This window comes from Sylvia atricapilla, chromosome 9 (genome assembly GCF_009819655.1).
Source record: "Sylvia atricapilla isolate bSylAtr1 chromosome 9, bSylAtr1.pri, whole genome shotgun sequence".
Taxonomy (NCBI): Eukaryota; Metazoa; Chordata; class Aves; order Passeriformes; family Sylviidae; genus Sylvia; species Sylvia atricapilla.
This window is the reverse complement of record NC_089148.1, coordinates 14,257,453-14,279,506: the sequence shown is the minus strand read 5'-3', so window position 1 is coordinate 14,279,506 and position 22,054 is coordinate 14,257,453. Positions and strand designations below refer to the sequence as shown.

Below are 22,054 nucleotides of genomic sequence, written 5' to 3'. Positions count from 1 at the left end.
GCAGGTAATTTATATATAATATATATATTTACTCTTTAAAAATAAACCTTCAGTCCCCACTACCACCTGTACAAACTACAAAAATAAACCTTTGCTCTCTTTGATATAAATAACTTAGATGGCGTGTTGATGGGGGAGGGGGGGCTGCCCGCCGTGCCCACGCCTGGCACGGGAACAGGGTCCCCAAGGCCACCCCTGCTCAGCGGCAGTGTCAGGGGGCCGGGGGGCCTGGGGCTGCAGGCACGGCAAACACCGCTGGAGTTAAAGTGCTGGGTAACGGCGCGGACTGTGCCCGGGATGGGGACAGGGACAGGGGCTGGCTGCACAGACAGCCCCGTTGCACGGGGACATGGTAAGAAATACGGTTTCCCAGCAAGACGTGCCTGGCGGCACCATGGGAGCCCACGGCAGCGTGCACTGTCCTGTGCGTGCTCAAGCCTGTGCCATCCCCTGGGCAGAGCACAAGTGTGACACGGGGCTGTGATCGTGGGACAGCTCAGAAGCTTGGCACAGCAAGGACCACTCCAAGGATCTCCCCCTTCCAAAACCCCGCCTGTGCACTGGAGAGCAACAGGCTCCCTTTCTCCACTGTGGCACATCCATTGTCTCCAGTCTTCCCATCCTTGCCACCGGGGAAACTGGGGCACGGGCTACATATTGGAAGGGGTGAGCTGCCCATGGAGTGGAGGCATAAACCAGGTCTGTGCCCCCAGGCTCCTGCTGCCTCCAGTGGGCAGCCCTGCACTGGGCAAAGGGTCTGCCCGCTCCCTGCCTGAACCCTGGGCAGCCAGGCGAGGCTGTAGGCTGAGAAATAAATCTTTTAAAATAAGCTTAAAAATATATATCTCTCTATAGATAGTTTCCCTTTGCAATAAATAAAGGTGGGGGTGCCCACCCTAGGCCTTGCCCATGGCACGCCAGGGCACAGCTGGCTCTGGGGCTGCCCCCTTATCAGGACAGGGGGCATCAGGGCACCCTGTGGGGGTACCCCAGCTCATGGCCTGGGATGGGTGGTCCCAGGAGGAGGTGATGGGGAGCAGGCAGTGACCCCACAGAGGGGGAGCTGGCATGGCACTGAGTCCACCTTGCCAGCAGCTCCAGAAACAGAGGGGGGAGTTAGTGCTTCCATTTCTGGGGGGCAACAAGCCCAGGGCAGGATAACCCCAAGCCCTGGGTGATGGGACACGGCACCAACGGTACAGCCTCAGGTGAGGGACATGCGGGCACAGCGTGGCCTGCACACAGCTTGCATAGAAGTGCCAGCCTGCCCTACCAAGCCCCCGTGCGGGGTGCAGGGGGGCCTGTCCTCCTCGGCCAAGACCGCTCCGGTGATTAGCAGCATGACACGGGTGACCCCGCTCTGCACCCTCCTGTGCCCACCGGGTGTTGAGGAGATGCTCTGCCCAGGAACCAGCAATCTGCAGGAAGAGAGTTTCAAGGGGTCAGTTGGGTCCCTCGACACCCACCTTGCACCCCCAATGCTGCCATGCACCAGCCCTGCGTAGGATGTCCCCAAGCTCACCTAGCGCCGGGCACCTGCCCCGTGGTGTCCCATGTTCTGCATCTCAAAGGTGTCGGGCACAGCGGTGCAGCTGGTGCTGGGCTCGTCCAGGCAGTCCCGCTCACTGCTGGTGAAGCCCTCGGGGCTGAAGTTGGGGTAGGAGCCAGGCAGTGTGGGGTGCAGGGCCACTGTCACTGATGCGGTGGCCGTCACGGTGGTGTAGCTGCCGGCAGGACCCTGCAGGTGGGTGCTGTAGGTGGGCAGGGCTGCGGGGGGAGCTGGCCGGGTGCCCGGTGGGCCAGGCTGCAGGTGCTCTCGGGGCAGTGTGGTGCAGGGCTCCCCGAAGGGCAAGGGGGCTGCAGGCTGAGGGCCAGAAGCCTCTTTCTTCCCCTGAACCTCCACGCTGTCCTTGTAGGGCTTCAACACCTGGAGGAGGAATATGAAGCATGAGGGTCCCCAGTCATATTGAGCATCCCCCTGGAGACAGCACCAGCCCCCATCCCCCAGCTCTATCCATGACCCTCTCCCTGGAGATGCAGGGGAGTTGGCAATACCACAATAGGCAGAGACACTTACAGTGATACGGGGGAAGCTGGGGTCCTTGCCAGCCTCCAGTAGGATGTGTGCCGGGGCAGAAGGCACAATGAAGGGACCCCGTGGGCTGCCTGGCACCACGCTCTCCGTGTAGTGCTCCGTGTCAGAGGGCTCAGGGAAGGTGGCGGGCCAGGCTGGAGCACGCCGGATGTACAGTCCCCCAGGGCCCAGACAGGGGGGTACCGACTCTGGTGGGGGTAGGCAGGAACCATTATCCACCAGGGATGCCTGGGGAAAGAAGACAGATCAGAGGGGCCAGGGACAAAATAGTATGGAGAAGTAGGGGGCATGGGTTGATGCGAGGATGGGGATGTAGGTGATACCAGGTGAAGCAGGGATAGGATCAAATGGGTCAGGAAGGGATGGGGGAAGTTGAATGTGGAATGAAGCAGGAACAAGGTCAGGCAGGTATGAGGCAAGTAGGATACGGGTCAGAGAAAGGATAAGGTAAAATAAGGATGGTACAGAACAAGGGATGGACTGAGGTGGGCTTGAGATGAGGTTGGGACTGGCAAAGATGGATTAAGGGTGAAAGGTGGGCAGGGAGATGGACAATAGGGGATGGAGAGACATGGGTACAGGGTTGGGGAGGAAAAGGAAGAGGTGGGATGGAGAGACATGGGCACAGGGTTGGGGAGGACAAGGAAGAGGTGGGATGGAGGGGTCTTGTACCTCAGGGGGTGGCCCAATGACAGAGAGCAGGACGGGCAGCAGCACCAGCCCATTGAGCAGCCCCAGCAGCGTCAGGATGGTCAGCACCGCAAAGAAATACCTGAGGGGGCCATAGGCACATGGGTAAGCAGGCACAGCCATATGAACCTGTCCCATCCCAAATACGGCTTCCCATGCCCCACCCCCTGGCCCTGCCATGTCTCCCCAGCCTCTAGGATGGAATAGTAAGATGAAATATCAGTCCCCAGCAAGATGTTCTCACCAGCTGCCCCACATCCCCACTGCCAGATGGGGGCTGCCACACCCACCAGTCCCCACTGCCGAAGCTCTTGTAGGGCAGCAAGTTGCTGGTTTACTCTTCTTCAGTGCTCACCTCATGATGAAATCAAACTCAGAGCCAGCCAGCATGAGGACACCCAGGAGGGTGGAGACAGCACCATCCATCACAGGGGCAAAGGTGTGCTCCAGTGCTGCGGCTGAGCGCACATTCCTGCTGCCCGCAGCTGTCAGGAAGCCCTGAGTAGGATGGAGATGTCATGTGGGGCTGTTCCTGTGTGCCACCCATGATGGGCCACCGCACGGCACATGGCCAAGGGGGTGAGGGTGTCAGAGAACAGGAACTGAGATCAGCCTGTACTCACCAGGGCCACATGGACAGTAAACTCCACACCGATGCCCACCGAGGCAATGAGGATGACCACAGGGATAGCGCTCAGCTTGATGCCCATCAGCCCCATGATGCCAAACAATTCCACAGCCATCATGGCCAGGATAGAGACCTGGAGGGTGGTGGGGTCAGTGAGGGATGGCTTTCACTGGCTGTCCCCTCGCCCTGGCAAGGCTGGTCCTACTCCATATAGGGCAGCCTCACCTCACCAACCCTTTTCTTTGAGGTGTCCCTCTGTCCCATCTCTTGGAGGTAGCTTTCACCCTGTTCTGCACGGATGTCATCAAACCACTGCTCACTACACACATTCCCTTCATAACAGGTTCCCTGATCCTTCCCTATGGGTCCCCCACCAACTGCCACTTCCATATGGGTGTTTCCATTACAATCTTCTGCATGGATGTATCCAGGGCCACCCGTTCTCTTCATCAATGACATAACTGATCCCCCCATACAGGAGTCCCCCACCCATATGCCGCCCTCATATGGGCATCCCTTCCCCTCAGAGTGCCCCTGGCTACTCCATCACCCAATTCCTATGAAGCAGGTACCCAGGGCCACTCAGCAGGATGGGAGAAAGGCTGGATGCCCCCGGCCCCACCCATCAGCACCATCCCCATGCATCAGGGCGCGTACTCACGATGATGCCGGCGGTCCAGGGGTTGAGCAGCAGCAAGGCGCAGACGAGGAAGGTGCAGGCCAGCAGGATGCTGATGGCCAGCAGGAACCAGTGCCGCAGGCCGATGTACTGCTCCCAGAAGAGGAAGGGGTAGCCGCTGGGGTAGCTCAGCACGCCGTGGCGCTGGGCGGCCTCCCGGCAGATGGCCCGTACGCTCTCAATCGCCTCCACGAAGTCGGATGTGCGGCGCAGCCCACTCAGGTAGAAAGGGAACTGGGCGAACTCCAGTGGCTGGGCTGCTGGGACTGGTGAGGAGATCATGGGCAGTATGAGGGTATGGGCAGTATGGGTGTACAGGCAGCACGAGAGCACCACAGTCACACCAGCCTGAGTGTAGCCTGGGCAGCCTGATGCCTGGCTGGGTGCCACAGGTCTGGGGAGTGTGTAGGGAACAGACTGGGGTCAGGAGGGCAGGGCATTTCCCTGCCTGTAGGATTTTTGTCCATTAGTGGGTTTCTTTTTGCAGTGAGATGCTCATGGGCTGGAGCACACATGTGATGCTACAGACACAGGGAATGCACAGTGAGATGCTCAGGGTGTGGGGTGCAGGAGGATTAGGGATAAGCATGGGGGAGCAAGGCAGTTTACCAGATGGAGTAAGGAATGTGGGAGGTTTCCCTTCAGGGCAAAAAGGTGTGGGAAGTAGGGTACTCTGCAGGAGGATGCTGGGGGCAGGGGGAGCCCTGTCGAGGTCACCACTCTCACTCACTTCGCAGGTTCTCGCCCGTGGAGTCGTACTTGTCATGAATCCACTCGGGGGGTGGAGGGTAGAAGTTGGCCTGGGAGGCAGCAAAGCCCAGGGGGTCGTTGCTGGCCCACACCGTCAGGCAGATGTAGAAGGTGTCAGGAGGGATGATGCCATTCTCGTCCACCAGCCGCCGTGTGGTCAGCTACAGGAGAGACCAGGAGTGGGCATAAGTGGGCAGCTGGGGCAGAGACATTCCCAGCCCAGTTAGTCCAGCCCTGTCACCACTCACCTGATTGAAGTTGAAGGGCTCCTTCTTGTTGCCAGTCTGGATGAGGAGCTTGTATGCCAGTGCCCCATCCTCGGAGCCATTGCGGTAGCTGTCATGGGTGATACGCCCGGCCTGCCAGTCCCTGTCAAAAGTGGCCTGGAGCCCTGGGGATACAGAATGGGGGGGGTAAGAATCCCTGGGGACACACCACCCTGCACAGCACCCCGTGTGACCCAGGGAGTGTGGTGCCAGAGGGATGGGCACACAGAAACCCCAAGTCTCAGCTTCCAGTGCTGGGCACCTTGGGACCAGCCTCCCCAGGGTAGTGCACACAAAGGAAAGCATTCCCAGGGCAGCGGTGAGCATGCAGGCTGGGGAGAGGACTGTCAGGCAGGGGAAGTCATGGAGAAGAGGCATGTCTCTCACCTCGCAGCCAGTCCTGGAAGTAATGGAGCCACATTTTAGGCAGGTCGCGGTTGCCCTCCCGCACCACGTACTTGACGGTGCTGAAGGCCTGGTGCAGGCTCAGCAGGGCAGCCTGGGCACCCGGGTAGTGGAAGCCACCCTTAGTGACAATAAACATGTTGTAGAAGGAGAAGTACTTGAACTGGGCCGAGATGAAGGCGTGTGCCTTGGTGTCCCGTGGCACGATGTCCGTCAGGTAGAGGCCATCATGTACCATGGTGGTGCCATAGAGGCTCAGCCCCAGCAGTGCCAGGAACAGCACCACCACTACCACCTGTGGGGACAACGGGGGGGTCAGGAAGAGTTCTGTGCCACCCATCCACCTTGAGTGGCACCACCAGGGCTGCCCCCACCTCACCTTGGTCCGGGTGCGCAGAAGGAGCGGGGCGTACTTCTCCCGGGCGAAATCAGCGAGGCTCCAGCGGCAGAAGGGGAGGGGGACACACTCCCGCCCGCCCTTGGCCTCATCCAGCTGGGACAGCAGATCCCGGGTGGAGCTGGACGGTGCGAACACCTGCGAGCCCAAGGGGTCAGTGTGGGGCAGGAGAACGGCAGGTGAGGTGCACACCTGGGAAGTGGGTGGCAGGACGGTGACAATGTGGTGGCCCGAGGGGTCACACCGGGTGAAGGCTTGCACAGTGGTGGTGATCTGGGTGCTGGTGGCCACACCAGGGTGCCCATAAGGAGATGGGTGGCAGGCATGGTTGTCGTTGGCGTCAGCAAGCTCTTGCGGCTGGATCTGGATGACCCGTGAGGAACAAGGGCTGCGTGGAGAGGATGAAGGAGGAGAGAGAGAAGGATAAGATATTTAGTCACCCCATCTTCTTCAGGGAGCTGTGGAATCAGACCCATCCCAGCCAGCCCAGCGCCGGTACCTGTAGAAGCAGCAGAGGATGTCGAGCCGGCGCTTCTCCCGGCGGTGCAGGTCCAGGCTCAGGATAGCAGGGAAAACAAAGAGCACCATGGCGAAGTTGAACACAACCACCACTGCAGCCTGCAGGTATAGGGGGACACACATCAGAGCAAGGTCCGGCCATCCCTTCCCATCCCCTGGAAAAGGACCATGGCCCTACCTGGAGAGAGAAGGCACGCAGGGCAGGGATGGGCACTAGGGCTGCCATGAAGAAGGCGATCATGTTGCTGACAGAGGTGAGAGCCACACTGGTCCCCGTGCGCTTCAGACACTCACCTGTCCGCTCCTGCAGGGACAGAGAAGGGGTGATGAGAGGGACCATGGCGAGGCAGGAGGACGCCAAGAAGTCCCTGGGCAGTGCTCAGTGCTCACCTTGAAGGGGATGTGCTGGCTCGTCTCGGTGAAGGCATGAGCCAAGAGGAACATGTCATCCACCCCAATGCCGAGGGCCAGGAAGGGCAGGACCTGCCACAGAACAGTTGGCATCAGCAGAGGGACCGGCCACCACTTGAGAGGGGACTCCTGAGCCCCTAGGGCCCCGCCCACCTTATATTACCCAGCTCCTCCCCCCAGAACATACCTGGGTGGTGGCTGCATTGAAGGAGATGCCCAGCAGTGAGCAAAGCCCCAGGCCAGAGGCCACGGAGAGAGCCACAAGCAGGACCCCAGCCAGGCCCACAGCCCCTTGGGATTTGGAGCAGTCCCACCGCAGCATGGTGACACAGGCGTAGGCCAGCTGGAAAAGCACAGTGGGTTAGCAGGAACCAGGGAGGAGATGGAGGGATGCCAGAGGACAGAGAGAAGGGGCAGACATACCATGAGGAGGTAGCCCCCAGCCACCCGGATGACACTGACGTCAGAGAAGGACTTCATGATGTCGTTGAGTGTGGTGGTGGAGAAAGCATGGACACTCTGTGTGGCGTTGGGAGGGATGGAGTCCTGTGCCAGCTGCCAGAGATGCATCCCATTAGAGGAGTCAGGACCCCCCTGCTCTACATACACCCACCCCAGAGCCATTCAGGGTGTCAGCAACAACCACTGACAGTCCCTAGTGACCCGCTGGACCAGGAGAGAGTAGTGCCAGGACCCATGCACACACGAAAACCTGGGCACAGAGGGATGCCATGCACAGGCTCACCCCTGCCCAGCACCATGTGGGGGCTGTTCTCAGTGCTCACCTCCACAAATTTCCTCTGCCAGGCCTCCAGGATGGCTCCTGCCTTCTCCTCACTCCAGCTGATATCATGGATCTCGTAGTCATCCTTGAAGTGCTCATAGAGCTGCCGGGGGCTCATGAGGAGGAACATGGTCTGCAGGGCCTCGGCGCTGGGGGACAGGCACGCACCTCGCTGGGACCGGCTGCAGCGCCCCAGGATGCAGAAATGGGTCCATCCCCCACCCCATGGCACCCATCCCCACCACAGACACCCAGGAGAGGACCCAGGCATCCTGTCTCCTTGGTCTGCCTTGCTCACTGGCCCCACACACTCGCCAGTCTCTGGGACAGCCCCACAGCTCCTCCTGCAGCCAGGGCAGGTATCCTGCCCTGTGCCTGGGGATGCCCACACCACAGTAGCTCTTACCGTAGCAGCTTGCCCTGGGAGTCTTTGGTCGTGCCGCCTAAAATCAGCTCCTGCTGCCAGCGCATGAACTTCCTGGAGAAGCCGTGGCAGCCCCCCGAAAGTTCGGCCGGGATGTCGGGGCTCTGTGGGTGGAGGGGAGGTGTCAGGATTGTGGGGCAGCCAGAAGAGCACTAAGCCCCCACACCTAATCCTGGTCCTCATGGACTGTGACCCACCTGCTGGCTCTGTTTGTTGGGGGCACTGGGGGGACACTGAGGGTCCCGGGGGTCCAGGCAGGGCCGCTCCATGTAAGCCTGCCCCACCTCTGCCTTGTCTAGCAGCTCTTTGAAGCCTTCCAGGGATGTGAACTGCCCCAGCTCTTCCATCAGCTGCAGAGGGTCCAAGTTGCTCCACTGGATGTCCGGGCGGCCCCTGAGCAGAGAATAGCACTGGGGTCATGGGGGATGCCAAAACCCACATGCAGTACCAACACCACTGCCAACCCATCCCGGGGGCGCTGCAGATGCCCTCCAAGGCAGGATGCGAGGATGCAGACGAGCAGCGTCAGTCCCCAGCACAGCCCTGACCCCCTCCCGGGGCTGCCCGCGGAATCCCCCCGTGCCCTGTGCGCCACAGCGGGCCATGCCCCGAGTCAAGTAGCGTGCCTGATCCTGTTAGTCCAGGACAAAGCGGGGGGAGCCGGCCCTGCTGCCTGGCCCCGCTTTGTGTGAGCAGTCAGGCCGATTACTGCCCGTGGGTTAACATCTTGATAGAGGGGAGCAGGCAGGCAATAGCTCCCAGCATCCCTTACAGCCCTTCCTGCCATTTTCCCTCAAGCTGGAGAGTTTGGGGTTCAGCAGAGGTCCTAGGGGCTCGGCACAATACTGGGAGCTAGGCTTGGAGTAGGTTCTTGGAGGTCCAGCAGAACTGCACGGGACTTGGGTACCCAGGAAAAGGGTTTTTCCCACTGCCTGCAGATGCTCTGTTCCCTCCACCCCAGCCTGGGGAGCTGGGGGCCAGCTTCCAACCTCACTCAGCTTCTTTTTTAAGACAGAAAGGACACACAAAAAAGCCAATAACCCAGCCCAGCGCTCCAAAGAGGGGAAGAAAAAGCTCCGAGCAAGTGTGAGCTCTGGGGAGAAACACAGCCTAATAATTCATGAAGGCTGGCTGGGCCAGAGCCGGCCGCTCGAGATTCCCACATACCAACCGGAGCTGCTGCTGCTTCCAAAGAGAGCCCCTTTTATCTGCTTTCGCTTGCTTCACTGAGCCAGGGCAAATCCTTTTGTCTTTCCATAGATTGCTGCTCTTTGTTCTCCCAGCTCCCGCCCCGCTCACCCCTCGGCGTTAAAAAGGGGGACGAGTCCCCATGGGCTGGCCGGCACTCAGCCGGGGTGCCCGCCCGTGCACCCGTTCACTCGGCTGCGAGGAGAGATGAGTCCCATCGCTGCTCCGGTGCCACACTGCCTGCCACATGCCTCAGCCCCAGAACGCTGGCCAACCCGGCCAGCAATTTCACCAGCATCCCATTTGGCACAGCCACTCCAGCCCCACTTGCTCCTGCTCTCTCGGCAGTTCCCCAGCCTGGGGTGAGGAGAACCTGAGGTCTTAGGGGGGCAAAACCAGCCCCCTAGTACTGGCTGGGGATGCTGCGGCCCCTTCCCCCTCCTCCCGTCCGCAGCAGCCTGAATAAGGCCACTATTTCATCTATTTGGCAAGGGGCAGCTTTCAGAGCAGCATTAGCATGAGAAAGCACGGGGCTGCGTTTGCTGACAATGCACAAGCCGCCCCAGCTCTCCCGGACAAACACACGCGTAAACAGAAGGAATGTGGGGGAGGCTCCCCCAGCCCAGCCCGGGGTCCCTAGCCCCACCACCGCGGTGCAAGTCACTCGCCACCCAGCCGAGGGACCCTGTGCCCTCCGCGGCCCTGGGCGCAGCTCGGGAATGTGGGTGCCCCCTCACAAATGTGGCACCCATGAAGCGCTCCCGGGGCGGGGGTAGCAGCCTCAAGGACCTGCCTACGGCACAGCCACTGTCCCCCCGTTCCCATCCCTGTCAGATGGGAGAGCATGGCACGGCAGGGATGAGATGGGATGGGCAGTTCCTGCCTGCGGGCTGCAGCCCCCTGCAGCAGTGCAGCCCTACCTGTGCCACCGAGGCCAGGCAGGGGAGGACAGGGACCTGTCCCGAGGGTGTTGACCCAGCGGGACAGCAATGGTGGAGGGTCCAACGTAAGGCTGAGCAAGATAAGCTGCAGCAGCACCGAGGCACCTTAGAGTAGGCAGAGCCAAGCTGCAAAGGGAGGACGAGCACAGCCCCTCGGCAGCATCCCCAGCTCCTGCTCCCAGCCATAGCCCCCCGCAGCCCAGGAGAGTTCCCCACACACACTCACGGGAGATAGGCCGAGCCTCCTTGCAGCTTGGAGCCTTCCCAGAAGCAGTCCAGCGGTGTCAGGATCACACAAGGGAACAGCTTCTCTATCATCTGTAGGAGGACATGCGAGGGGTCAGCAGGGATGGACAGACCTCCCAGCCTTTCCCGCCCTGCTGGGCTTCCCAAACCTGCACCTTCCCACATCCAGCCAGCAGTGCCTTAACAGCAGCTGGGGCTGACAAGCCCTGTCCCCAGCAGAGCCCGTCCACTGCCGTTCTTTGATGGACTGATCCCGTGGGTCAACAGCCACCCCCTGGGAGCTCCAGAGGGCCATCCACGACCAGCCCTTACCCTCTCGATCATGCCGTTCTCAATGATGGGGACACCCGACTTGTAGCAGATTTTGTTCAAATCCCACGATCTGGAAAGGCAGGAGGAGGAGCTGAGAGCAGGCATATCCCACAGGGGACATGGCAAGGGGTGGAGGGACGTGCAGGGCATGGCGGGGGTCCCCGTCCCCCATCTGGAGCCGGACTCACTTTCCGTACAGTGAGACTTGAACCTTGCTGGCGGCCAAGGCCGCCTCGAGGTGGAGCTGCAGGGCCTCCTGCGTCAGGATGTTATCACCATCCTTCTTCGGGGTCTGGATCAACATCTGGGAGGTGTAGACAGATTCCTCACCCAACTTCTCCTTGGTGTAGCGCAGCTCTTGGCTCACTCGGCTGCCCGCTGTGGAGGGAACCATGATGTGCCCTGTCAGTGCCAGGGCAGGCAGAGCCTCCATCCCACCAATTTGCCCTGCCCATCAGGATGCCCAGGGAATGGGATGAACAGAATCAAGGCCACGCAGCATCAGCTGGTGCCCCTCTCACAGGGGCTTCTTGGTGTGCGGTTCCCCAGTTGCTGCATCCTCTGGGTGCTCCTACCCAAGGGATCCAAACAGGGACCACCTCTGGACACACTGGACCAGGCATCCCCCTTTCCACCAACACTGTACCCAGTGCCAAAGCTTGGGGGCTTTGCTTTCCCCCAGAAAAAACCCACAGACAGATGGTTGGCAAAGCAGAGTGGACCCAACCTGTCCACTTTCCACCTGTGCACTGCGGTGGGTGGAGCAGATATCCAAAACCAGCCCAAAAAATAGGAAGTGAAACTGGGGGCACCCCAGCTCAGCTCCTCCATGGCACCCCAAGGCAGGCAGGGAATGAGTGTAGGGAGAGGCAGGCACCCCGAAGTCCCTGCAGGTGTAGGCCACCCCAGGAGAGGTTTGGGGACAGGGGAGGGAGGTGGTGCTGGGGACATCCCTCTTCCCTGCCAAGGCTCTGGGATCTGTCCCCCTTTGGCAGCAGGAGAGCTCCGAGCACAGCAGGGCCATGGTTTCCAGCTGAAGCCACCAACTTCATTTGTGGCTGCCTCGGAGTGGAAGAGGAATCCCCTCCCAGCACGCGTGGCTGGGGCTGGGACCAAACCCCACATGGTCTTTTGCATGGCTGAGCACCATCCCAGGGACATTTGTCCCCATTCCCTTTGAATGTGGGGCTCCCATCCCGCCTGGCATAGCAAAGGGGAGACAACACAGCCCGGAGGAGGGTGGGAAGTGGATCCTGAGACCCCTCCCAAGTGCACCACTTGGCTGCCCTGGCACATTGGGGGTGTAACTCCCATCCAAGTGCCATCCACTGGGGTACGCCAGGATGCCCAGTGTGGGATGCTTCCCAAGGCAGGGGTGAGGCCAGCTCCTGCCCAGCCCCAGGAAAGCGGGGGGGAAGGTCACGATTCATCTGCACCAGGACGCTCCCTCAGCAAGAGGCGGGGGCCCCGGCGGGCCTGGCCCTCCGCCAGCACCGAGGAGGCCAGAGCGAGACCACAAATAAGGAGCAGAATCTTCCCTTTTAATGACTTATTATATGGGTTGGTGTTTTGTTTTTTGTTGGTTGTTTTTTTTTTTCTCCTGCTTTTTGGGAACGGGGAGGGCAAAGCATCTTTATTGTTCCTGGCTGGGCCAGGGAGCAGCTGGTGTCCATCAGATGCCAGTTGGGATAGAGGTTGTGCCAGGGACGGGCTGGGGGGGGACACGGCCGCGGCTTTTGTGTGTGTGTCAGAGGGGATAGCAGCACCCAGGGCGAGGGGATGAGGACACAGGGAGGGTGGGTGTCGGGGGTGGGGAAGAGGGACGCCCATCCCGTTCCCAGCAGGCTGGGAGGTCGGGCAGGAGGTGCGCCAAGCTGCTCTGATCTCAGCCATGCCACCCACGCCGAACTCGGGCGGGAGGTGGGACACAGCGATGAGGGGGTGCCCGACAGCGCTGCTGTTCCCGGGGGATGCATCCTGCTACGCCCTGCCCTGCCGGCATCTCCGCCCAGCACGGCTGCGGGAGGAGCCACACATCTGCAAGCATGGGGTGGGGGGCGAGCCCCCCGAAAAATTAAGGAGAGAAAGAAAAAAAAAAAAAAAAAAAAGAGAGAGAGAGAGAAAATAAAAAGCCGTCCCTTGTAATTAGTGTTAATTTGGAACAGGGCACTGCGAGCCGTCAGCAAGCTTCAAAGGCCGTGAGGAAGCCTCAAATTCCAACACCCTAATTAACCAAAGAGCAACATGAAAAGACAAGGCAGCGCACACAGGGCTGCCAAGGACACTTCAAACGGGCGCGCGCCCGCCGGCCGGCCAGCCCGGGAGCGCGGCGAGACGCCCCACGCCGCACGCAGCCCCCGGCCGGGGAGGAGGCTGGGGGGGCACCCCGATACCAACAATGAGCACGTTAATGAGGAACTGTATGTAAATTCTTCCTTTTTGTTGTTGTTGTTGTTGTTGTTGTGTTGGGTTGTTTTTCGGTTTTTTGTTTTTTAGGGTTTTTTTTGTTTTTGTTTTTTTTTTTTTTAATTCCAATTAACAAAGGGAGCCCTTGGCTTTTTCATGCAAAGGGCTCTCTGGTTCCAATCAGGCGTCCGGTCCTGCTTACTAACAGCCTGCTCTGCTCTCTGGTAGGGTTTGGCTTCACTGCCCTGGACCCCCAGCTCCCTCTAAAATCCCACAGCAGGGCTTGGGGGCAGGACAGTCCCCCGAGGCAGGACCATCCCCGCTGGGACTGAGCATTGCTCCTTGGTACCACTGCCGGGGGGCTTCGTGCTGGGGGGGGTGTGGGTTGCAGGCTCAGAGCAGTTCGGGCTGGATGGTGGACTGGGACCCTACGCCCACTTGCACTCCAGACACCTGGGGTGCAGAGCAGGCTCCTGCTGTGCCCAAGCAGGGAGAGTGGATGCCAAGGATGGGACAGGGTCCCTGCCACTGAGGGTGCCTGCGTGTGTGGCTGCCTCCCATCCACGGGCCATGCCGGGGGAGCCCTCCCCGTAATTACAGCATCCGCCACAAAATTATAGAGCAGGGCCGGAGCCTCCCTGCCCCCTTCCCGGCCACCCTGCCTGAGCCATTCCCCTGTCACTGCTCCCCAAACCCTCCTGGCACACCCAGCAGCCACGGCACCACAGCCAGTTCACCTCCACACAGTGGGACCAACTTGTGCCCTCAGCTGCTCCGGCCAAGACAGAGCCTCAGCCCCTGTGTTGCCCTCCTGCCCTGGCAGGGGTCTGATCCCAGCTCATTCCACATCCCCCTAGGGCTAGCCAGAACTTTCAAGCTCATCTCAGAGTTTGGTCAGCTGAGCCCATGCCAGGTCCTGCTGCCCACAGTGCAGTTGCAAAGCGCCCCGGCCTGGGGCTGGCCCCCTTGCAGCCACCCCGAGGCTATGACAGCAAGGAGACCTCCCACCACGCTCTCCCAGGGCAGGAGGTGAACAAACTCCGTGGTGTCCCAAGCACCCAAGGGTGGGGGGCAGCAGTGAGTGTGCCAGGGCAGCGTGTCTGGGTGGCACGGGGAGGGCAGTGGGTCGGGGCAGGCTGCCAGCCCCACACTGAGCCCTCCCTGCCTGGCAAGGCTGAGGGCGAGGGAGGGATGTGGGAGGTGCTGGGACACAGAGAGGTACCGGTGTCTCCCCAGGAAACACGTACTGCAAGGACTGCTCTCTCCTGTCAGGGTGGGTACAGGCCATGGTCAACAGCCTTGCCACCACAGTGCAGATGGTACCCAGGCACTGCTGGTGGTGTCACCGCTTGGGTGACTTGGGTGGGACAGGATGGCAGGGAGGGAGCACTCCTGGGTACACAGTCTCACTTGGCCCCCAAAATCAGGCCTTTGTCCTGCTTGCTGTAATGGGGCAACAAATGTTGTTGAGTCCCAGATTCGGCTGGTGCACAGGGGATGCTGCAGCCCTGACCCCAGCTCCAGCTGGGTCCACTAGCAAGGGACTTGATGAGCAGCCCCCTTTCTACAGCACAACTTCCCAATGCTAGGGTTGGAAACCACCACAAAGGCACAGCTGGGAATGGGGCAAGGTCAGGCTGAGATCCCCTGGGAAAAGCCATCCCCATGGGGAACCCCCTTTGCAGCACCCCCTGTTACAAGAGGCACCCACGGGGGCGAACACAGACCGAGTGCATCCCGCTGGCAGAGATGCCTGCCCTGGGTGATTAGAGCCCCAGGGGCTTCAGAGGGATGCCAGAACCATCCTGCAACTCAAGCACTATCCCGCATTCCGGTGGGAGGGGGTCCCGAGGCACCGCCCCAAGCATCCCTCGGCTGCAGCTTCCCCGTGCTGAGCGGCGTGCAAGCCGGAGGCCACCTTCAAAGTGTTGTGGGGCGGATTAGCTGGATTAGGGAGGCAGTGAAAGGACCCATGCTGCTCCGGAGGAAGTCTCGCCCAGGGCACACTGAAAGAGCCATTTTTACCTGTCCCGGCCGCTACCGCCAGCCTCGCCAAAAGCCCGGCGGCCCCATCCTGTCAAAACACGTCCTCCCGGCCCCATTCACCCCGCGGCTGGTCCCGGGAAGGGGGGCAGCTGCGTGGCAGATGGGTGCCCCCAGCAGCACGAAGGGACGGACGAGAGCTCGGCGCTGCCCCAGCATCTCCAACTAAACCCAGCCACATTGAAGGGGCTCTCAACTAAGTCAAGAGGGGCGGCAGAAGACGGGGATGCCTTCAAAAAGCCAGCGGCGGAGGGGCTGAAAGGGCCCGTTTGGGGCCAGTTCCCCAGCCGCCGGCCCCGGCCGAACTCTTTTGTTTAACGGCAAAGCTAAATTAATGTCTTTATTACCCCAAATCGGGGGCGGCGGTTCCCAGCACAGGGAGGGGGGCAGCCGGGAGCTCGCACCTCCCCGGCCAGCGCCGAGGGGACAGCGCGACCCCCGAAAAAGAGAGAGAGGGGAAAAAAAAAAAAAAAAAAGGGGGGGGGAGAGAGAGGGGATTCAGTTGGGAACTATTCACCGCTAAGACTCCTGTCAGCATTGACATAAATTTCCACTGGTGTTGGCATTTAGGCATTTGCCATTTCCATATGTATAGGGCTGCCTGTACTAATTATGCTAATCACCCCCTCTGTTGGCTGCTGTGAAAAATGGCCACATTAGGCACTCCACTGCTTGCTAATGTCACTTAATGTGTGGTTGAAACATACATTCATCCCCCTCTGAATGGTGAAATTTTTCCACATTGCTGGCTTCATTCAGGCAAGAAATGAATTTTTTGAACTCAGACCACTTTTCCAGGCCCGAGGGAGAGGCAGATAATAAAACCCTCTTCTTGGGCCCTGGCGCTGCCCCCTCCCAGCCGCCAAATAACATTTAAAACACACAAAAAAAGAGCTCCTTCCCTAAGTCCGTAGATATGTCCAAGTTAAAAAAAAATTTTAAAAAAACAACAACAAAAACTCCACACTTTCTAGGAAATAAAAAAATATATAAGTTGAAAAGCAAATGAAAATGGATAGGGGCAGATAAGCCACAGCCATCTGTAAAGTCTTCCAGTCTCTTTGGGTTAATTAGCAAAATTTTCCAGCCCAAAAAAGCTGACCAAGCTGTCAAGGAAGGGAAAAGGAAGAGCAAGAGGTTTTGCGCTCACCTCCCAAAGATAAATAAATAAAGGTGAACTGCCTGGACCCCATCTTCTGGTGAGTGGGGAGCTACTGGGTGAGCCTTCTTCCCCCTCCACCTTCCCGAGAAGAAAGGTTCTTTCAGAGCCAGAGGGGCCTTCGGAGCAGAGGGAAGAGCAGAGGGGACAGCCAGGCAAGCAGGTTTTTGGAATAACAGGGACCTCAAGTCCTTCATGGCAGCAACACCCCAGCTGCTCCTCACTCCTCCAAGCCCCCAAGCATGGGGGCACAGTGTCCCCACATATGCCCAGACCCTGCAAACACAGAGGACAGCAGGGTCCTGAAGGAAAAATCCCACCAGGCCAGGCAAGACAGTCCACAGGCACCCTGGGCTGTCCTTTTCCTTTTTGCAGAGTAATACCTGTGCCACCACACCTCAAGAGAAATAGGGACCCTCTTCCCCAGGACACCTGTCTGGAGACAGAGCAGGGACATGGCAGTCCAGGAGCCACCCCAGAGGAGTGAAGCCAGCTCTGGCCAGATCCCAGCAGGCGTCTTTCTGCCCCAGACATGGGGACAAAATGCCATTAGAGCCCCCTAACCTGTCAGCACCAGCCACACACAGCCCCCCAGATTCACCCACTCTTTTCTCAGCCCCCGCACAAACATCCCACCCCACAAACCCACCCACCCAGCAAAGAGACCACCCACCTCTCTGTGTGCCCACCCAGGAACAGCTGTGGCATCCCACTCTCCCCCACTGCTGCTGCCCCACACCCCTCCATGAGACCCACCCAGCACAGTGGGGACTGGGAAGAGGGGCCACACAGACAGTGGTGAGGGTGTTCAATCCCGTCCTTGGCTTCCTGTTGAGCCTTTCCCGTTCCCTATGCCCCTCTCTCTGCAAATACAGTCAGCCGGAGCCTCCTCTCCATCTTGCCCTGCTGCGGGGAAGCTCCAGGCTGCATCCCAGCCCTGTCCTGGGTACCGAGGAAGTGCTGCCCTGTGCCAAGAACTGTTGCAGAGGTCAAGGAAGGACAGAAGCCACTGCCAAGAGTATTGGGGGTGTCTCAACTTTGTGCCCCAAGATGAGAACAAGGGAGCAGATTCCCCTCACCCCCGTAAGATGTGTCCTATTTCATCCCACCAGCACATTCGGGGTGTCCATGACCCCTCCAGGAAAGGGACAGGGTCTTCTCCAGGGAGACTCAGCAGCTCTTTGAGAGCGCGACGGCTGTGCGGGGCGCTTGGCTGTTCCGGTTAGGAATTAACCCGGCCTTCCTTTGAACCAGCCCTCGGCGCTATAAATCAGGCAGACCCATTCACCACCCAGGGCTCTGCCTGCCCAGAGCTCGCCTCCCCGGCCCCTTGGCCCTAAAGACGCTCTGGGAGAGCCAGGAACAGCTGCCAGGTGTCTAGAGGTAACTCAACACTCGCCGCTAGCCGGGATTTCAAAGCCTCCGAGTGGCTAATTGCTTCAGAGGAGCCTAATTGAACATTTCCACAGTCGAGTCCAATTTATGGGGTGACACAGCCTCTTTCCATCTCCCAAAGAGGGATACGGGTCAGGCATAACCCCAGAACACCACAAGAACCCCTCAGCCAGACCCCTGGTCTAAGGACATTCCCAGAATTGGGACAGGGTACCCTCTGCTTTCTCACAGTGGCCGGGGTCACAGCCGAGGCTCAGGAGGACATACCATCAGCATGGCCTGAATGCTGACCCAGTCATGGGGCCAAAGCAGGGCTGCCCACCCTATTCCCTTGCTTGGGGAGAAGGGGGATGGGACATCAGCACCATGCTCCTGTGGGAAACAGCTCCCTTCTCTCCTCTGCCCACCAGGATACCAGCTCCCAGAAAGCTGAGCTCTGCCTGCAGTGGGAACTGCCTGGAACAGGGTCACACTCTGCTCCTGTGGCGCTGGGACCACACCTGGGTGGGGTGATTTGCGGGTTGGAGCATCACCCCACTATCCCTCAGCCTGGCTAGGCAGAGGCAGGTGATGGGGTGCAGTCACCAGAGGCTTCCTGGAACCTTAAACCACCCTATGCCTGAGCTGAGACTCACTGGGCTAGGATGATGGACTTGGGGTTCCCTGCACACATACCCTGCCCCTTAGAAACCCTACAGCACTGCCTCAAGGCTGGGATGAACCACACTCACACAAACATCCCCTCTCAGACCCAGAGGAGGCAGGAGTTCAGGTCCCCCCGACACTGGGGATCCCAAACACTTGGAACCAGGCTGACGGGACACCAACTTTGCCAGCCAAGGAGTAAGAACTGCGCTGCTTCAGCCTGGCACGGTGGTATCAGGCTCACTGCAGAGCACACATACTCCAACCCTGCCACACACCTGGGAATGTGAGAAAGTAGTAACTGAGAAAAATCCCAAAGCAACTTCAAGTTCTCTGGATCCAACCACAGAGTCTGAGAAATTGTATCCCACTCTCCAGGGGGGCATCTCAGGCCCTCCTGTCCCCTGATAATGCCCATCCTCACACCAGCAGGATGGGATGCAGTGATCAGGGCTGGGTATACATGGGGGATGCTTTGATCTCGCCAGAAAATGCAGAAATTGAGCCCGGCAGCGAGGCAAGGACCTACAAATGGTTTTGGGGAAGGCAGGCAGCCCCACAGCTGATACATGAGACTGAAAGTGTCACCGCAAACCTTCCTCACACATCCTGACCCATGCCTGCTTGGCAGGGACCCCACGGGACTAAAGCCATCTCAGACACATCGTCATTGGTGGTCGCAGGTTGTGCCAACGCCTGAGGACGCTGGGGCTGTGCCACCCAGGAGGAAGGCATGGAGGGGTCTGCCTCAAGTGCACACTCCCGGGGGAAGAGCCCTCCCCCGGGAAGGACAAGGAGGGGCTCTGAGTAGCACCCTTGGAATCACACACCATCCTCAGCCAGGCACCACAGATGCAGAGCAGGGACTGTGCACAGGCCCCGGGGCACCCACTGCCCAGGAAAGGCAGGACACCCCCAGTCGGCAGGGTTTCACCACGGAGTAAAAAAAAAGAGAAAAAAAATCTAAATCCAGCTCCTGACACTGAGGAAGATGGGAAACCATGAGAAAGAGAAGGTTCCTCCTGAGAGAGGCCCCCGGCACCCACATTACAGCCAGACCGCAGTGTGGGGGAAATCCCCCGAGAGCAGCTGCAGTTGCTCCTGGCTGTGCCCGTGTGAGCAGGGAAGCTCAGTGGGGCACAAGAAAAGCTGGGTTTCTGGGCGCTTCCAGCCGTCCCCAGGCTTGGCCCCTTCCCCATCCCACTCTCCACCCTGATGTGCCACAAGTCCCATTCTCCTTAACAGGAACAACCACAGCTGGTTTCCTGGCCACAATTCTACAAAACGCTGACTCCTTACTACCCCAAAAGCACAATAAAAATTCAATGGAGCCGGAGCCACGACCCAGAGTGAGGGAACCACGGAGGGAGCACGTCCTTCCTTCAGCAGCCACAGCTCAGGCGCTGGCTGGACCGGGAGGTATCACTGAATTTCTCTGCTACGTGTTGCAGTGGAAGTGGGTGATGGACACGAGATCTGCGGAAGGGGGACAAATATCCCTGGGGAGTGGGGAGCAGGTGGGAGAGCCGGGCATTCCTGGGCAGGGGTCCGTGTGTGCATCTGTGTGCAAGCAGCCAGGGAGCGCAGAGCTCTTTTTTTTTAAATTAGAAAAAAAAAAAAAAAAAAAAAAAAAAAAAAAAGGGGGTGGGAGAGCAAAGTTGCTTCTATTGTTGAACCAAATCCAAGAGTAGCTGAGGACCACACAGGGAGCGGGGCGTGGGGGAGGAGGCAGCGCTCCCGCACAAAGATGGCTGACACCCCTCCGCTGAGCAACATCTGCCCCTGCACAGCACCCCGCGGGGACCCCCGCCCGGGGGATCCCCCCGCCGCGCCCGGCGGCACGGACGGGGGCGCGATTCGGGGTGCTGCCCCCCCCGGGGGCCCCCAAAGCCGAAGGGAGGCGCAGAAAAAGCAAATCCTAAACCCGTGAAGCGGGGCTGCAGGGATCGGGGAGAGAAAATCCACGCTGGAGTTATTAATAACAAAGGAGGGGGATCAGCCGCTTCCACTCGGAAACGGGGATTTGCTCCCGCCTGACCCTGCCCGCGCTCCCGTTCCCCTCGGGCCGGGGTCCCGGGCCGGGACTGGCGGCTCCGGCTCTGCCCCGAAGCGGGGCTGCGGCCGTCCCCGGAGGTTTTTCCCACCGGCAAGGGGGTGTCGAGCACCAGTCCCGTCGCACGTGTCTGCACCTTCGCGCGGGGACCCCCGTCGAAACACGCGTGGGGGTCCGTCCTCAACCCAGCACCACGCACCCGCGCAAGGCGCAGCCCGAGCGGCCGCGCAGATGGGACCCCGGCTCGTGGGCACCCACGGCCCCGTCCTCCACAGCCTCGGTGGCGGGACGCCCGGCAGCGGCATCCTCATCTTCCTCCTCCCGCCCCGCTCCCGCGCTGTCACCTGCCTCCCGGCCGGCCCCGCACTCCGCGCCGCGCGTGGGGGACAAAGCCGCGGCCGGGAGCGGGACCGTTCCCACGGGCGGCCGAGCCCGCAGGGCCGCGCTTACCTTCCACCCAGAGGTGCTCGATGTCGGTCTCGATGGAGGCCACCCGCAGTCCCACGGCCAGCGCCCCGAACACCAGCAGCCCCACGAAGAGCACCTTCCCGCAGTGCCGCTGGATCCGGCAACCCAGGGCGAAGAGTAGCGCCTGAAAGCGGGCCCGCAGCCACAGCGGGGTCCTCTGGCCCGCGGCCCTGCCCTGCGGAGGGGGCGAGGATCGGGTCAGCCCGGGAGCGGAGAGGGGAGAGCCCCCGCCCGGGGAAGGGGATCCGCAGCGGGCCGGGATGCCCGCGGCCGCCGCACTCGGCTGCGAAGCGGGACCGCGAGTGCCGGAGGTTCCCCGAGCCGGGGGAACGCGGGGGGTTCCCGCACCCGCCCGGCCCGCCCCGGGCTCCTCCGCGCTCTCCCAGCTCCCCTCCCCGGCCCGCAGCCCCCGCGGGAGCGGGCGATGCTCGCCCCTCACTCACCTCGGGCAGCGGCTTGCGGCGGGCGGCGCGGAGCGGCGGCGGCGCGGCGCGGGGGGGCTCGGCCGGCATGGCGGGGCGGCTGGCGGGGCTGGGCACCCCCCGTTATGTGGGGCCGAGCGCGGCGGCGGCCCCCATGCGCGCGGCGGGGCCGTGCCGGTGCCGGTGCCGGTGCCGGTGCGGATGGAGGGCTGTGTGTGCGCCGCCGGCCGCCCGCCGCGCCTCTAAAGGGGAGGCGGGGGCGGGGGGCGCCGGGGCCGCGCCGCCGCCGCCGCTCCCATTGGCCGCCGCCGCCGCGGCAGCGCCCATCGCCGCTGCTAAGCAACGGCGCGCCCGCCGCCGGCGGCCACACACCGCGCTCCCCCCCGCGCCGCCCCGCGCAGCACCGCACCGGCCCCGCCGCGGGGGGGAGCGCGGCGGCGGCGGCACCGGGGCACCGGCACGGACCGCGCCGGGGGCTGCCCCACACCTCCGGCCCCGGCAGCCCCCCGCAGACAGACCCCGGGGATGGGCGTCCGCCCTGTGAGCGTCCCCAAGGGCGGGTACGCAGCCCCCTCATGCCCTCCGGCATTGCTGTCCCCCCGAGGATGGGCAGCCGGCAAAGTAAAACATTCCCTACTTCCTTCTTCCACAGCTACCCCGCAAAGGGTAGGCAGCCCCCTGGAGATGCCCCGAGGGATGGGCATCCTCCCTAAGGGTGTCCCAAGGGC

General features: G+C 60.9%; 1 protein-coding gene across 1 annotated transcript; it reads right to left on the bottom strand.

Annotated features, from left to right (window-relative positions):
• Positions 1–11: 11 nt before the first annotated feature.
• Positions 12–21,416, bottom strand: PTCH2 (patched 2). Its single transcript, XM_066325536.1, has 24 exons — positions 21,348–21,416; positions 20,887–21,079; positions 10,924–11,113; positions 10,736–10,805; positions 10,404–10,495; positions 8,246–8,441; positions 8,031–8,152; positions 7,626–7,773; positions 7,264–7,395; positions 7,028–7,183; positions 6,820–6,912; positions 6,608–6,733; positions 6,410–6,528; positions 5,893–6,298; positions 5,496–5,808; positions 5,091–5,233; positions 4,823–5,003; positions 4,075–4,358; positions 3,409–3,546; positions 3,141–3,283; positions 2,768–2,867; positions 2,078–2,323; positions 1,523–1,927; positions 12–1,418 (listed from the first exon to the last, which is right to left on the bottom strand). The coding sequence occupies exons 1-23, from the start codon at positions 21,414–21,416 to the stop codon at positions 1,523–1,525; spliced, it is 4,065 nt and encodes a 1,354-aa protein (XP_066181633.1). The 3' UTR covers positions 12–1,418.
• Positions 21,417–22,054: the final 638 nt, after the last annotated feature.

Coding starts and splice junctions, on each gene's coding strand:
- PTCH2 (XM_066325536.1), bottom strand. CDS start 21,416: ATGCCGGCCGAGCCCCCCCGCGCCGCGCCGCCGCCGCTCCGCGCCGCC. Junction 6,913..7,027: donor TCAATGCAGCCACCACCCAG/GTATGTTCTGGG, acceptor GTTCTGTGGCAG/GTCCTGCCCTTCCTGGCCCT. Junction 6,529..6,607: donor TGCGTGCCTTCTCTCTCCAG/GTAGGGCCATGG, acceptor CTATACCTGCAG/GCTGCAGTGGTGGTTGTGTT.